Genomic DNA, 14,204 nt, shown 5'->3' with positions numbered 1-14,204 from the left:
CTGCGCATGCGTGCCCTTTTTTTCTATGGGCACGCATGCGTAGATGGCGCCGGGCAGATCAGCTGCTGGGCGGCTTCCCTAGGTCTTCCCGGCGGCATCAGCGAGGAGTTTCCCCACCGCCCACGCAAACTCCTCGCTGCTGCCGCTTCGCTCGGGCCGCTTCCCAGCTGAGTACTCAGCTGGGAAGCGGCCCGAGCGAACGGCTTGTCCCCAGCCTGCCTGCCCGCGCGCCCGCGGCTCGCGCGCCCTTCTCCCGCCCACGCCGTTCGCTCGGGCCGCTTCCCAGCTGAGTACTCAGCTGGGAAGCGGCCCGAGCGAATGGCTTGTCCCCAGCCTGCCTGCCCGTGCGCCCGCGGCTTGCGCGCCCTTCTCCCGCCCACGCCGTTCGCTCGGGCCGCTTCCCAGCTGAGTACTCAGCTGGGAAACGGCCCGAGCGAACGGCTTGTCCCCAGCCTGCCTGCCCGCGAGCCGCCCTCAAGCCAAGCGCAGAAGTTCGCCTTTGGCGCTTGGCTTGAGGGCTCAGTTGGGAAGGCGTGCAGGTGTTTTAAAACGTCCCCGCCGACATGGGGGGCTCGCTAGCACCCCCCCCAAACCCAGGTTGGGGGCTCGGGGGGGTGCTAGCGAGCCCCCCATGTCGGCGGGGACGTTTTAAAACACCCGCGCGGCTTTCCAATGAGTCCCGAAGACAAACGCGGAAGTTTGACGTTTGTCTTCGGGACTCATCGGAAAGCCGCGTGGATGTTTTAAAACGTCGCCGACGACATGGGGGGCTCGCTAGCACCCCCCGAACCCCCAACCCGGGTTAGGGGGGGTGCTAGCGAGCCCCCCATGTCGGCGGCGACGTTTTAAAACAGCCGCGCCGCCCCCAATCTTCGGCTCCTCGCTAGCGCTGCAGAAGTAAAAACACCATCTGCACATGCGCAGATGGTGTTTTTACTTCTGCAGCGCTACTTCGCGAAAACCCGCTCGTTGCGGGGGGTCCTGGAACGGAACCCTCGCAACGAGCAGGGGATCACTGTATAATCTAAAAGCTGAAAAAGCCCAAAATCAGTAACAATGCATTTTGAATGGTCTTTGGAAAAGAACATGGCACCATGTTCCCATTTTAATTGCAACTCTGAAATATTTCTCTATATTTCAACCAAAACAGAATCTGTGATAGAAGTATTACAGTGATACCTCGTCTTACAAACGCCTCATCATACAAACTTTTCGAGATACAAACCCGGGGTTTAAGATTTGTTTGCCTCTTCTTACAAACTATTTTCACCTTACAAACCCGCTGCCGCCACTGGGATGCCCCACCTCCGGACTTCCTTTGCCAGTGAAGCACCCGTTTTTGCACTGCTGGGATTCCCCTGAGGCTTCCCTCCATGGGAAAACCTCACCTCCGGACTTCCGTGTTTTTGTGATGCTGCAGGGGAATCCAGCAGCGCAAAAATGGGGGCTTTGCTGGCAACGGAAGTCCGGAGGTGGGGTTTCCTATGAAGGGGAGCCTCAGGGAAATCCCAGCAGTGCAAAAACCAACGCTTCAGCTGGCAAAAGGGGTGAATTTTGGGCTTGCACGCATTAATTGTTTTTCCATTGATTCCTATGGGAAACATTGTTTCGTCTTACAAACTTTTCACCTTAAGAACCTTGTCCCAGAACCAATTAAGTTTGTAAGACAAGGTATCACTGTAATTCTAATCAGGGAGGCAGTAGACAGTTAAATAGGTAAATGGGTAGGGGATGGAGTGAGGGATTGTGAGAATGGCTGGGAAATGAATATGGAACATAGAAAGTGAACTTTGTATCACCACTGAAGCAACCTAGCCGAACTGAAGCAGCAGCAGCCTGGCAAGTACTCAAGCAGCCTCTTGCGTCCTGGATTTTGGATGTATTCTATAATCTTAGTCCATTTGATCTACATTGGTTTAAAAATTATTGACCTATAATGCACCGTTTCACCCAGTTAAAGGTTACAGGAATGAGTGTTTTAGCAGGATACAGATAATAACACACCACTAAATATGAGAAATTCTTAGGCTAAATGAGCCCTGAGTTCTTCCTTTCCCCCCCCTGAATTTATAGACAATTACTTCAGAACAAAAAGGAAACAAAACACTGTGTGTATTTAATGTCTTAACCATAACATGTCAAACTGCTGTAGTTGCTGTAGAAACTACTTTTCAACCAAGTCCCATCAAAGTGGACTGTCAGTTCCCAGCACAACACTCAAGGGTCAGGTAGCTCCTTCAAACAGAAATTTCTATGCATCATTGAGAGTAATCTCTGTTTAACACAGTTGTCACATGGAGAGCTCTCACAGCTTCTATCAATTGCACATTATTCTATCTTTATATTATATAAATGTACACTGCAGAGGTGGGATTCAATTCTTTTTTCATGTGGGCTCTGTGGGTGTGGCTTGGTAGGCGTGGTAGGGAAAGGTTACTGCAAAATCCTCATTTCTTCCCAATCAGTTGGGACTTGGGGGACAGTGGATAGGGACGGGGCCAACCAGAGGTAGTATTTACCGTTCTCCGAACTACTCAAAATTTCCGCTACTGGTTCTCCAGAACTTGTCAGAACCTGCTGAATATCACCTCTGGTACACTGCATGTGTGTAAAGAAAAGCCAGAAGTAGCAGTCAGAAAATATAGGAAAGCTGTAAATAGGGGGTTATGGTTTATGCCCAGATTCTTGTTTCATGAACAAGGCAAGTACATGGCAGTTCCTGGTTTAGTGGAATGAAACAAAACAGTGCAACTAAGAGATAGCTGTGTGTTTGACTATTCCTATGTTCTGTAGAGATATACAGTGTTCCCTCGATTTTCGCAGGGGATGTGTTCCGAGACCACCCGCGAAAGTCGAATTTCCGCGAAGTAGAGATGCGGAAGTAAATATACTATTTTTGGCTATGAACAGTATCACAAGCCTTCCCTTAACACTTTAAACCCCTAAAGTGCAATTTCCCATTCCCTTAGATCATTACTCACCATGTTTATTTATTAAAGTTTATTTAAATTTTTTTTATTAAAGGCAGCTGAAAGTTTGGCGATGACATATGACATCATCGGGCAGGAAAAACCATGGTACAGGGAAAAAACCCGCAAAGTATTTTTTTTAATTAATATTTTTAAAAAACCGTGGTATAGACTTTTCATGAAGTTCGAACCCGCGAAAATCGAGGGAACACTGTATAGGTAATCATCAATTTACAACCCTAATTGGGCCAGAATTGCTATTGCTAAACAAGATGGTTAAGTGATTTGTGCCTACTAATTTTACTTCTTCTTTTTTGCCATGGTGTTAAGCTAATCATTACAATTGTTAAGTTAACCATGCAGTCATTAAGTGAATCCACTTAACTTCCCTCATTGATTTTGCTTGTCAAGACCCAGTGGGAAGGTTGCAAATAGCAATAGTACTTAGACTTATATACCACTTCACAGTGCTTTACAGCCCTCTCTAAGCGGTTTATAGTATCAGCATATTGTCCTCCAAAATCTGGGTCTTCATTTTACCAACCTCGGAGGAATGGAAGGATGAATCAATCTTGATCCTAGTTAGAATCAAAGTGCCAAACTGTTGGCAGCCGGCAGTTAGCAGAAGTAGCCTGTAAAAGCCTACATTCTAACCATTGCTCCACTCTTATGGTGATCACATGACCCTGGGATCAAGCAACCATTCAAAATACATGCTAGTTGTCAAGTGCCCAAATTTTGAACATATAACCATGGAATGCTGTGTTGTTAGTGCAAGGACTGGTTGTGAGTAAGGGTGAAATCTAGTAGGTCCTAACAGGTTCTGGAGAAGTGGTAGCAGAAACTTTTGAGTAATTCAGAGTATCAGCAAATACCATCTTTAGCTGGCCCCAGAGTGGGTGGGAATGGAGATTTTGCAATATCCTTCCCCTAAGAGTGGGGTAGAAATAGGGATTTTGCAATATCCTTCCCCTAAGAGTGGGGTAGAAATAGGGATTTTGCAGTATCCTTCCCCTGGCATGCCCACCAAGCCACGCCCACCAAGCCACGCCCACCAAGCCACACCGATAGTAAAAAAAATGTAAAAAACTGGTTGTGAGTCATTTTTTCAGTGCCATTGTAATTTCAAATAATCGTTAAATGAATGGTTGTAAATTGAGGGTTATCTGTACTGCTTTCCTCCTGAGAACCTTAGAAAGCACAAAGGGATTGGATTTGCTACAAAAGGCATATTTATAACTAGTACTTCACCTGCATATGCTTAACACAAGATATACTTTGTATATGTAATGCATATTTAAATCCTCCATGAGGATTTCCTTTTTAAATGTGTTATTCATGAGAAAAATCTGTGTTAACTTTCCATATTTGGGAAAACATATATATTAAACGTTCGTGTCTCGTGCTAGATGTTCTCCATGCCGGTTTCTTTTAACAGGAAACAAAATATCTCAGCTAATTATTAAAGCGTTTCATTTCTACCCTGGCAATGTGATAAATACTCATGCATATTTTATATTAAAGAAATAACTACAGGATAGTGTAAGTTATAAAATGCTCTGTCACATATGAACATTCATCTGTTGCATTAGACAGAATACTGAGAAAAACCAGGATTTGAATAATTGCAGTTTCATGATTATGGATTATTTTTATGAGCTTTTGGGGGGAGGGGTTGTTTTTATTTTTCTGTAGCCTTTCTCACTTCATCCACCATCCTCTGTACTAATGTAGTGAGGGACAACAAATTGCTGCTTTTGTGAATCGCTGGGTTATGGCCAATTGGCTGAAAAATTCTTTGCCCCAGGCATTTGACTCCATCCTCTTGGAGATCACACATTTAAACTGACTCACATAAAAGCTAGTGAATAATACAGCATAAATGAATAATACAACATGAAAATCCACCATGCAGATTTTGAGTGGGTGCGGGGGGAAACTACCCACAATGCAATCAAATTCAACAACATGTTGTGATGTGTTTCCTTTCTATGTGGACATTTTCCAGCACAGCCAAAAACTTTGTCGCAATAATGATTTGAGAAGCCTGATGCTTTTGCAATGTGGCATGTTCTGCCATCAACTTGCAGCCAACATATACTAAAACCACTTGCTGGTCTGGCTCCTACTGAGATTACAGAAATCTGCCTGTAGGAACACTTTGAGCCAGCATGCCTCTGCGGTCTCCACCCCAGGATGTTCTGGAAAGACACGTACTGTGCAAGCTCTAGGGCTGAAAACGTGCTCCAGTCTCTATTTGTGTAAACAAAGCTGGCAGCTTGGGTGGATATTATGGAGCAAAAAGAGCACTGTGTGAGTCGCTGGGAAATCAACCAAGTCAGAATACGCACAATTGCTTGGAGTTTGTTTTTAAAAAAGATATAAACAAAACCAGGCAAAGGAGGACATCCCTTTGAACTAAACTGAGAACCTTGGGGATATTTATAATTCACAGATTCACCCAAGCAATCCCTTAGTTCTTATATCCTGTTGATCTTTAAGAGAACCTTTTAACAGTCCAAAAGATAAAATCAGAGAAAATTAAGTTACTGCAAGATTTTCAGGCCAAAAGTCATCAGCTCCAAACTGAAAACACAGACTTAATTCAGAAACTGGGTGGAGTGCCTGCACAAATTGCATGATTTAACAATTGTCCTTTTCTGCCTGTGTCAGCATGAACTTTGTAAATGCACATTTAGAAGAAAACATAAGCATGAGATACAAATAAACAATATGGAAATTAAGAAAGAATGAAAGCTATTTATATGGTTCTAAGAAAAATAAATTTAACTCCATATATCCTTGGTTCCTTGAACACAGTATTAGTAGAATACTTAAGTTTTTTAAAAATCAGTGTTTGAACTGGATTGGAAGGAGGTTTTGTGCTTCCTTTTCATGTGCAAATACACTATTGCAGGGAGCCGTGGTGGCTCACGTGGTAAGATGCTGAGTCTGCGCTCCGGTGAAGCCGGCAGCTCGATTCACCGCCTGAAAAAATTCCTTTCACAGAGGCAGCCCGCCACTTTGGTGATCCCTGGCTACCGTTTGCCATATGCTAAAAATAATAATAATAACAATCCTATTGCAATATCATGAAATAATTAACCATTTGTTTTATGGCATAAGGGAGTTTTGCAGAATAAGAATAGAGCACGTATTTTGAGGTTTTAACCCCATTCTTCCAGGGACCATACTAGGTCAGATTTTGTCTTCTGAAGTCAGAGAGAAGTGTTTGAATTTAGAGAGAAACGCAATGCCATAATGTTTCCTCCAGCCTCAGCGTAAGAAACCATTGTTTTTCAGTGTTAGGAAAGTACAGTAAATAAGAATAAGTCATACCAGTCCTTCATCCCATCCTATAGCTAATAAAAATTTAACAACCGGGTTCAGTCTTGCAAACATAGAAACATAGAAGTCTGACGGCAGAAAAAGACCTCATGGTCCATCTAGTCTGCCCTTATACTATTTCCTGTATTTTATCTTACAATGGATATATGTTTATCCCAGGCATGTTTAAATTCAGTTACTGTGGATTTACCAACCACAACTGCTGAAAGTTTGTTCCAAGAATCTACTAATCTTTCAGTGAAATAATATTTTCTCACGTTGCTTTTGATCTTTCCCCCAACTAACTTCAGATTGTGTCCCCTTGTTCTTGTGTTCACTTTCCTATTAAAAACACTTCCCTCCTGAACCTTATTTAACCCTTTAACATATTTAAATGTTTCGATCATGTCCCCCCTTTTCCTTCTGTCCTCCAGATTGAGTTCATGAAGTCTTTCCTGATACGTTTTATGCTTAAGACCTTCCACCATTCTTGTAGCCCGTCTTTGGACCCGTTCAATTTTGTCAATATCTTTTTATAGGTGAGGTCTCCAGAACTGAATACAGTATTCCAAATGTGGTCTCACCAGCGCTCTATATAAGGGGATCACAATCTCCCTCTTCCTGCTCGTTATACCTCTAGCTATGCAGCCAAGCATCCTACTTGCTTTTCCTACTGCCTGACCGCACTGCTCACCCATTTTGAGACTGTCAGAAATCACTACCCCTAAATCCTTCTCTTCTGAAGTTTTTGCTAACACAGAACTGCCAATGCAATACAGTACTCAGATTGAGGATTCCTTTTCCCCAAGTGCATTATTTTACATTTGGAAATATTAAACTGCAGTTTCCATTGCTTTGACCATTTATAATACAGAAATGTTAAATGGAAGAAAGAACAGGGGGGAAGAGAGGGACACAAGTCCGGTTCGGCTTTCAGAATGACAGAGAGTTATTTTGGTCTCCACAAACAGAGCAATCCAGATGGGATCTTTGTTTAGCTATCTTAAGGTTCCCCTAGTAAACTATAATAAATTTGGGAATGCCTTACATCAATATATTTAAAAATAACTCAGAAGATTAATTTTAAGAACTTTCGTTGATTAAAAGCCTAATGACTGGGATAAATTGATAACCTTCATTTATTTAATTTGCAGAGGTTTTTTGGGGGGGGCTAGTTGGTAGACTACATGATTTAACAAGATTTGGGGTTTTTTTTCTTTTTTTAAAACAAAAAAACGTACTGTACTTGTTACAATTTTATAAGCAGATAAATTTAACCAAAGTCCTCCTATTTATCAGATTAAGTGTTCCAATTTCCCCCCCACTATTGTTCCACGGCACTTCCCATCTACACTTGTACGGAAATGTGGGGGACACATCAAATTATCTTGAATGCTTTCTTGTTAAGATTCTTTGAAAGAAGCCCCATTACTTGACCATTGCACTTTCACCCTGTTTTATGTTTGCTGAATTTCTCCTGACAGTTGACTTTTTTGCTTGCCAGAACCACAACAAAGGAAAGCCTTGAATTTTCATTCAGGCCGTTCCCCCCACCACTCTATTCCGTTCTCTGCTCTGATCATCTCACAAAGATATTATTGTTGCTGGCTGGTTGGGGCTCAGTGCACCTGAAGTAGATCAAAGCCACTGTTTCATGCCAACTTGACCACACAGGTCTCTCTCTCCTACTGCATTAAATTAAACCTGGTGATTCATCTCCACTGCCCTCAGGGTCCCTGGATACAATGGAGAAATGTATAGAAAGATTTTTTTTTAACAAAAACACGGAGGATAATAAACGTACATTTTTATAGACCTAATTAAAAAAAGGTACAGTTAATTTCAACAAACTGCAGCTGCATATATATCTCATTAAAAAGGCATACACAACTGCTCTATGTCATTGGCCCAGTATAAATAGGTGCAGATAAAAGGCCGAATGCCTTTCGAATATTCACTCCAGATTTGCCATTGATTCCACCAATAGAAAATTGCATTGCTTGTTACAGTAAAATAAGGTGGAAGAAAGTTACATTTTAAGGCCAGAACATATTTACTATGCAATCCTAAAAGCGTATTCAGTTGTCTTCTATTCAGGTGGTCGTGTACAACAATATGGCTCAGGTATGAATTACTTTAAGAGGAATTCCTATCATAACAATGTTCCAGTTATGATTGAGGGTAAGTAACTGGCATCTATGACATCAAGTGAGCCATGGAATCTACTCACTGTCCCATTTGATTTCAAGTTATCTGTTAATAACAATACATTAATTTTGTACCTTATGATTCTTGACAAATTTATCTTTTATTTTATGTACACTGAGAGCATATGCACCAAGACAAATTCCTTCTGTGTCCAATCACATTTGGCCTATTCTATTCTATCCTATCCAATTTTCCCCCTTTCTTATATAGAAAAGAAAGGTGATGCTGGGACAATCTTAACCTACCAGTCCACATATTGTGCCCTTCATAAAAATGAATATCATTGATGCTGGAAGTCTTGGAAAGTCTGTTTACATCTGTGCTGCTATTGCTTGTTTAGTCCATTCTTTCTTTATATCATGAGAATTGATCAAGATAAGAAATTATTGTGGACAGATTCATCTGGGGACCAATGAATACATCTGTTAATCATGATGTAGTCTTACTGCAATGTGTATTATTCTATTTTTACTAAATATGTAGACAAATTAGGTATGTGAAAAACATAATACTTATCAGTACGTTTATATTTTAATGGTTACATTTTTAATTGTTAATTTTTATGACTGTCTCTTTTATTGTGTGACACCTGGAGTTATTAATTTGTGAGCTAGCTAGCTAACTACATCATAAATATGATGTATAAACAAATTAATTAATTACCCATACTGGCTATTCTGACAGTACAATTAATTCTACTGTCCCACCTGGAACAACAATTTAGCAATCTTAACAATAGTAATTGTTACACAATGCTAATTATTCATTATAGGGCGATATATGTATAACATGTTCCATTGAAAATTTCATTCCTTTTTTTCCCCTACCAAACAACTTTCTTTAAGAGAAATTAAGTATGATGATTATGTGCTACCAAGGCAATGTTTGGTGTTGACTCCGTAGTCACATAGATATATTATTAAAGCAACACTTGGTATTTATTTATTTATTTATTCAATTTTTATGCCGCCCTTCTCCTTAGACTCAGGGCGGCTTACAACATGTTAGCGTGTTAGAGCTAGCATATTGCCCCCACAATTTGGGTCCTCATTTTACTCACCTTGGAAGGATGGAAGGCTGAGTCAACCTTGAGCCAGTAATGAGACTTGAACTGCTGACCTACAGATCTACAGTTAGCTTCAGTGGCCTGCAGTACAGCACTCTACCTGCTGCGCCACCCCGGCTCTCTTTAAATGCTCAAAGTATTTCCCCCTTTGTTTCTTGTCAGTATACTACTTGAGCCCAAAATTTATGTGAGAAATTTGTTAAGTGAATTTTGCCTCATTTTATGTATTTTTTTGTCACAGTTGTTAAGTGTTAACTGTTGTTAACTGCGGTTGTTAAATTAGTAACACCATTGTTATGTGAACCTGGCTTCTCATTGACTTTGCTTGTCAGAAGGTCGCAAAAGGGAATCACGTGACAACAGTTATAAGTATGACACAGTTGCCAAGCATCTGGATTTTGATCATATGATCATGGGGATGCTGCAAAGGTTGTAACTGTGAAAAACAGTGATATGAATCCCAGGGGCCAGTTAGGTCCCAAAGAGTGGGTCTTCTCCGGGTCCCGTCAACTAAACAATGCCGCTTGGCGGGACCCAGGGGAAGAGCCTTCTCTGTGGTGGCCCCGGCCCTCTGGAACCAACTCCTCCCAGAGATTAGAATTGCCCCCACTCTCCTTGCCTTTCGTAAGTTACTTAAGACCCACCTCTGCCGCCAAGCATGGGGGAATTAAAACTTCTTCTCCCCCTAGGCCGTTACAATTGTATGCATGGTATGTTTGTATGTATGTTTGGTTTTGTATGTTAAGGGGTTTTAATTCACTTTTAGTATTGGATTATTATTTTATATTGTTTATGATTGTTGTTAGCCGCCCCGAGTTTTCGGAGAGGGGCGGCATATAAATACAATTAAACTTGAAACTTGAAACTTGATATGTCACTTTTTTCAGTGCTGCTGTAACTTAGACCAGTTACTAAACGGCCCGTTTTAAATCAAAGATTACCTGTACTTAGAAGACTCAAGCCTTAAGTCCAAAACTTTAATGCTACCAAACTCTCCTGTTTACTATCCTGATGAGTTTGAGATAGGACCATAAGAAAGGAAAGATGAAAAGGGGGTAAGACAACAAAATGATTCCAGATGGATTTATTTGGCCTGGGTTTATTCCAAACTAAGTTCAAAAGAGTTCAAAAGAATTTCCCACCACCACAAAACTATCTAGGGCTTATGTAGACTCAAATTCTCCTTGGCTGGGAACTATAATCCATGCAAAACCTCATATATCTAAACAGCTGGGCCAAAATTATTTTCTTTAAAATTGAATACAAAGTACTAGACTATTGTAGCTTTTTTCCCTGCACACAAGCATACACGTATATATGACTACAAATACCAGTTTACAAAATTCTATCTTTTTTATAATTTATATAACGATAACAAAATGTTTACATTACAATTAGTAGAGAATGTATATACCTAACCATTTTTGTTATGTATACATAAATTTTATTAAATTTCATCCAATGATTCAGTTAACATAAATAATTACTAAATGAATAGAAAATGATAGAAAAAGCTAGTGACAAAAATTGATTGGTTTCAGGCTTAACAATATTAATTTTAAAAAGAGACACTCAGAACTGTAATTAAAACTCCAGGGAAAAGCTCTTGCACTAATTCACTGAGAAAAATTATGGAAACAAAAACGGCTTATCCTGCCTCTTTTGGAGCCATAATCTGTCTCAAAGTTTTATAGATCATTAGAGCTCTCGAAGAAAGAAAGATTTATATTAAGTAAGGAGGTGGGAGAGATGGAAGTCTATGGTGCAGAAAAAGCAATTGCTGCCAACCTGCCTTCCATTGAGGACCTGTATACTGCGCGAGTCAAAAAGAGGGCGGGAAAAATATTTACTGACCCCTCACATCCTGGACACAAATTGTTTCAACTCCTACCCTCAAAATGTCGCTACAGAGCACTGCACACCAAGACAACTAGACACAAGAACAGTTTTTTTCCGAACGCCATCACTCTACTAAACAAATAATTCCCTCAACACTGTCAGACTTTCTACTAAATCTGCACTTCTATTCTACTAGTTTTTCTCATCATTCCTTTCACCCATTTCCTCCCATGTTGACTGTATGACTGTAACTTGCTGCTTATATCCTAAGATTTTTATTAATATTGCTTCTTCATTGCTTATTTGACCCCTATGACAATCATTAAGTGTTGTACCACATGATTCTTGACAAATGTATATTTTATTTTATGTACGCTGAGAGCATATGCACCAAGACAAATCCCTTGTGTGTCCAATCACACTTGGCCAATAAAAATTCTATTCTATTCTATTCTAAAGATACTGAATATTCCATTATAGAATTCTCATCAAGAGTTCCTCAGGGTCCAAGTCACAGATATACCATATTTTTCGGACAATATGACGTACTCCCCCCCACAAAATGGGTAGAAATTCTGTGCATCTTATAGAGTGAATATTGGGAGGGGGCACCAATCAGCTATTCTAGGTGGTAGGCATTGGCGCCACCTATCGCTGCTGCTGCTGCTCATTTGCCAGTGATTGGCAGCAAATAAATGGTGAATAACAGGCCACGGTGGCAAACAAGTAGCAGCAAACAGGCCATAGTGGTGAATGGGCAGTGGCAAACAGGTGGAGGAAATGCCGACCACTTAAAACAGCTGATTGGTAGTGTTCTGGGAGGCAAATCCAATCACCAATCAGCAGTAAAGGCTCCAGCATTCGCCGGTGGCAGCAGCTCAACTCAGTCGACTGATAGTCAGTGCAACTGAGAGGAGCCCTGACGAGCCACGTGTTGCGGCTGTAATAATGTGCTGAAGCTAACCAGGCTATTTGCTGTTTGCTGCAAGGATGCTAGCCAGATGAATACTGATGGATGCTGGGAGGCAGAGGCAGATTTTGTTTTCTTGTTTTCTTCCTCTAGGGCAGAGGTCTTCAAACTTGGCAACTTTAAGACTTGTGGACTTCAACTCCCAGAATTCTCCAGCCTGCTATGCTATGCTGGCTGGAGAATTCTGGGAGTTGAAGTCCACAAGTCTTAAAGTTGCCAAGTTTGGGGACCCCTGCTCTAGGGCTTTATAGTCTGGAGAGTCTTATAGTCAGAAATTTCATAATGCCCAGTTAAAGTCAGAGTAGAATAATTTTAACACTGCTTTTATATTATATGCCCTTTCAACAGTATAGATTGCCTTCTATTATTATGGTTGCTTCTTTATGGCAAAATTCATGATGATAAATAAACCTGTGAAGGTAACAACAGCTTCAAAATCCTCACAATTCAAAACAGAGTACAACATAAATTAAAGGTGTTAAAAGGTTTGTTTTTCATCAGCTAAATGTACACAGTTGATAATTTACTACCATGAACTTACTGCCATGTGGCATGATGATGTCCCACATATTACAGCCAGTCGGGAAGTAATTGGCTGATTTTCACACGGTAAGTTATGTCCTTTCACGTTGGCTCCAATCATACCTAGTATAAAAATAAAGAGGAAAGAAAACTGGTCTTTCACACATAACAAAACTTTTAAGTGACATTTGTTGAGAAACCTGTCAAATACTTTAAAAAAAAAAAACCAGCCTGTGTCTCTATTTTCTTGCCCTTGCAAAATAAAGCCAGAAGTCTGCTAAACAATAGGATGAAGCCATAGGATAAAATAATAAGTAGAATAAAATAGGATTTATGGTTGGACATAACCCAGGACTATAGGAAATAAAAGTTTTAAATGTGGTGGTAGAAAGTATATGTTTTCAGGATTCCAGAAAACATCTCCAACAACTTGTGCAGGATTTGTGCATAATAAAAAACAGGGAGGCAATATACCTGTGTTTCCCTGAAAATAAGACCAGGTCTTATATTAATTTTTGTTCCAAAAGACGCATTAGGGCTTATTTTTCATTTAGATCTTATATTTGGGGAAATACGGTACATCCATCTGGCTGATGATCTTAACTAGGGCTTATTTTGGGTTATATTATCAGGATACTGAAAAATCATGCTAGGGCATATTTTCCAGTTGGGTTTTATTTTCGGGGAAACACAGTAGTAGTACTGAATTCTTGCTTGCCTCTTTCCTTCCTTCTAATTTGCATATGCAACGGGACTATAAAGTGTTTTTGAATTAAGAAAATCAGAAAGCAGACGAAGGAGTCTTATTCTTCTTTCATGGAATCTGGACTTTTCCAATAAAATTATTGAGAGTCCAAAGGAAAATAGCTGTTTATATAAAAGGTGTAGCTGTATTACAAAATATGCTATAGTAAAGATATAGAGAATATAATTAATAAGGCTGCAAGGTAGGAACCAATTGTTCCTGCGCTAAAAAAACCCCCTGTTATTTCAATGTACATCAGGTGCCCTCCTAAAGAACACTCAAGAGAAGAAAAAGCCTAGCACTTAAATCCTGGAGCATAGAACTTACATACTGAATGTGTTTTGGGTGTCCTGAAATGGGCAGATCTCTATGTGAATATGCCTTCACTCTTGCCAGCAGTGAACAGACTAATCCTGCTGAGTCAAGTCTATGAACATTCTGCTAAGTACGCTGATTCCTGAATAAGGGATTAAATATCTAGAGAGTTTAGATTTACAGCTGTGCTTGTATGAAACCTAACAGATAGCTTTAAAAGGATATTCTGTGTTATCAAAAGCA

General features: G+C 40.4%; 1 protein-coding gene across 9 annotated transcripts in view; it reads right to left on the bottom strand.

The window, feature by feature from the left end:
* The window catches only part of FGGY (FGGY carbohydrate kinase domain containing), a 239,001-nt gene that overhangs the window by 119,730 nt on the left and 105,067 nt on the right, over nt 1–14,204 (bottom strand). For all 9 annotated transcript variants that reach the window (XR_011558588.1, XM_070746020.1, XM_070746019.1 and 6 more), the window contains one exon: nt 12,921–13,024. Coding sequence is in view for 8 of the 9 variants with exons in the window: in XM_070746020.1 (XP_070602121.1) it covers nt 12,921–13,024 (104 nt within the window). In the remaining variant the exon portion in view is untranslated. The remainder of the gene's footprint in view (nt 1–12,920; nt 13,025–14,204) is intronic.

Source organism: Erythrolamprus reginae, chromosome 3 (genome assembly GCF_031021105.1).
Source record: "Erythrolamprus reginae isolate rEryReg1 chromosome 3, rEryReg1.hap1, whole genome shotgun sequence".
Classification (NCBI taxonomy): domain Eukaryota; kingdom Metazoa; phylum Chordata; class Lepidosauria; order Squamata; family Dipsadidae; genus Erythrolamprus; species Erythrolamprus reginae.
The sequence above is the reverse complement of the archived record's forward strand: the minus strand, read 5'-3'. Positions and strand labels throughout refer to the sequence as shown.